A 2,685-nucleotide genomic window follows, 5' to 3' on the forward strand; every position below is an offset into this window, starting at 1 on the left:
AATGATAGCGAGTCTCAATTCTGGTGGAAACGGACGCCTCATACTATGTTTTATTAAATACGGAGACGTTTTCTCTAGCAACCAATCAAACTGGTCAGGAGTCATTCTTGTGTAATTAAAGAATTCTTCGTGATCACTGGTCTTCAGCTCTTGGAAGAGCTGTGTAAAATCTCCCAGACGATGAAAATTATTATTTAATGGTCGACGCCACCATCTGGAGACAATAACATAATAAAATATATATTGTAAAATTTTAATAAAAAATACTGAAACAATCGAAAAATAAAAACTCAAATCAAACTTGTACACTAACCTTCTTCCTTGAGTCCGTCGTGACTGCAAAACGCCATACACTGTTAAGTTGTATATATACCACAGTTGCAGCAATAATATCATCACTATTAAATCGTTCTCCATCATTATTTCGCTACTAGTTTCCAAATTTAATTTCCCGACACTTAACCTCACAGATACAATAGGTTTGTTTTCCGTTCTTGCCGTCTCTCACAGTCTCTCACCATGGAAATTTCCTCGTTTCTGATTGGCTAGATTATAGTGACTTATGACTCATTGTGGATCAACATTTTTCTTTATGATTTCCAACTTACGGTTTATGATTTCTGACTGGTGACTTCTGTCTCATTGTAGATCGGGCTTTAGTCGGAGTACTAATTAAGGTACAAATTAATAAATTCGGAAAATGATCGAAGGGCCCCCGCTCATCACCACTTCCGCACTTGCCCTAGAAGCTAACAGTATAAAAGCCAGGCCGTCGCGACGGAGCCCGAATTCGCATTCAGTTCTCCGAGCTCTGCAAGGAACGAACCTCTGCCCGACGAAGAGACGAACTCTGACTCCTGGAGTGTTACTATTATAAGCCACATCGCGATCCTAGACGTAAGTTAAGGTGTTTAACCTTCGGTCACCATAGGCTAAGTCGGCATCCCGTTAGTGCGAGATTCTACCGCGTGTGTAAACTCTGTGGCCCACGGCAACGACCACCAGGACACCACCTCCTCGACGACGACGCTCATCTATCTCTCTCACTCTATCTCCCTTTACCTCTACCTATATTCCGGTCTCTCTCTCTATTTCTCTCTTTTCATCTCTTGACCCCACCTCCGGTTGCGCGCCTTTATACTGGCGTTCCTCCGGTCCTCTGCCTCCGGGTGCGCGCCGCCATCGGCGTTCCTCCGGTTATCCGCCTCCGGTTGCGCGCCGCCATCGGCGTTCCTCCGGTTCTCCGCCCCGGTTGCGCGCCGCCATCGGCGTTCCTCCGGCGGGAAACCACCACCTCACCTCGAACTGGCATTGAGCCGCCAGTCCTGACCGATCTCCTCCACGTCGTCAACACCGGTCACCTGGTCTGAACCCCGCAAAAGAAAGGGGGACCTTCTCCGTCGTAACCAACCTCAGTTCCCAGTCGTTCCAGGGGCAATTTCACGGAGTCCCCTCGAACAGACGGAATCTCGCTCTAAGATGGGCACACAGCGGAATTTACCAATCTTACGTTCTAATTGTTATGAACTTTAGTTATTTCGTTCGGTGCCATGACGTAATTACGTACTTACTTTTGATTTGCCACTTACGCGTTCCATTTGCAGATTAACGTTAACCGCAGTCAAAGTACTCACTCGCGGGTCTCCCTACTACAATAAAATGAATCAGAAGTTGCCAAGAATGCAGTGATGACGGCACTGAATCGATTATTATAATCGAAGAATCCATCTGAGCATTCTACTAAACGACAGCATCTGAAGTTTCACTTTCACTTCCTCCCCCGCGATTTCGAAACAGTTATCTTTCTCTGGGTGCCTATTTAAAGGATCTATATTAATTAATAGTAAATTAGCATAAGCTACAACCATGACTAACAGCATGCATTGCTTCCCCCGCTTTGTAACTCAGCTAACTCGAGATGCTTCCCGCAGGCACTCCCAGAAATGGGCAGATCGCGACGAGCTGGACGCAAAGTCCAGCTCAGGCGAATAGCACGAGCATACGCTACTCCTGGGGTCTTCGATCCCAGGATTTTCGATAGCCCTTTAGAGCCTGCGAAACCCTCGCTCCCACCCCCTCCCCCTTATCCGCAACCCCTGATCAGGCTAAGCCTACCCCCACCTCTACCAGGAGCCGGGAACCCGGGCCCAGTCGAGAGACCACCCCCCCTCACCCGTCCACAACCCCCGGATCCTTGCCCCGTCCGGACTTGGGCACCGCGTCCACCCGTCACGCCAGCGCCCAGAGCTCCTAAGGGGGCACTTGGAGCGGCACCTCGGCCTCCATCAACGGGATTGGAGAAGAGGACCCCACCAGGACTGAAGGCCCCCAAGGCACAGCCCGCCCTGATGAGGACGAGGCCCTGCATCGTCCGCATAGAGGCCCTCCCGCAGAGGGTCCGAATTGTGAAACGGAACAAGAAACCACTGCGAGAGACCAAGGACCTGCCCTCTCTGGGCTAGTTTCCCTATTTTCCGTTGTTGTCCCTCTCTCTCGTCCTTGTAAATAAGTCTTAGTTATAATATAGTTACGTTCTTTCCTAATCTCGCTATTCATTTATTCAACCACCCCACCAATTCTCACACCTTTCCTTCGTCTCCTCCTGAGGCACGCGTCCCCATAAAAATCGGACGTAACAATATCAAAAGGTCGATAAAAATTATGGCTTTTGTTTCATTTTGTTGT

The 2,685-nt window shown here is 48.7% G+C and overlaps 1 protein-coding gene across 1 annotated transcript; it reads left to right on the forward strand.

The window, feature by feature from the left end:
* The first annotated feature begins 1,943 nt into the window (after positions 1-1,943).
* On the forward strand, positions 1,944-2,462 carry LOC105565408 (proline-rich protein 12-like). Its single transcript, XM_012018577.1, has one exon. It carries the CDS (start codon positions 1,944-1,946, stop codon positions 2,460-2,462), a length of 519 nt encoding a protein of 172 aa, XP_011873967.1.
* Positions 2,463-2,685: the final 223 nt, after the last annotated feature.

This window comes from Vollenhovia emeryi, unplaced genomic scaffold, assembly GCF_000949405.1.
Source record: "Vollenhovia emeryi isolate VEMERY1.0 unplaced genomic scaffold, V.emery_V1.0 DF943556.1, whole genome shotgun sequence".
Classification (NCBI taxonomy): domain Eukaryota; kingdom Metazoa; phylum Arthropoda; class Insecta; order Hymenoptera; family Formicidae; genus Vollenhovia; species Vollenhovia emeryi.

Coding starts and splice junctions, on each gene's coding strand:
- LOC105565408 (XM_012018577.1), top strand. CDS start 1,944: ATGGGCAGATCGCGACGAGCTGGACGCAAAGTCCAGCTCAGGCGAATA.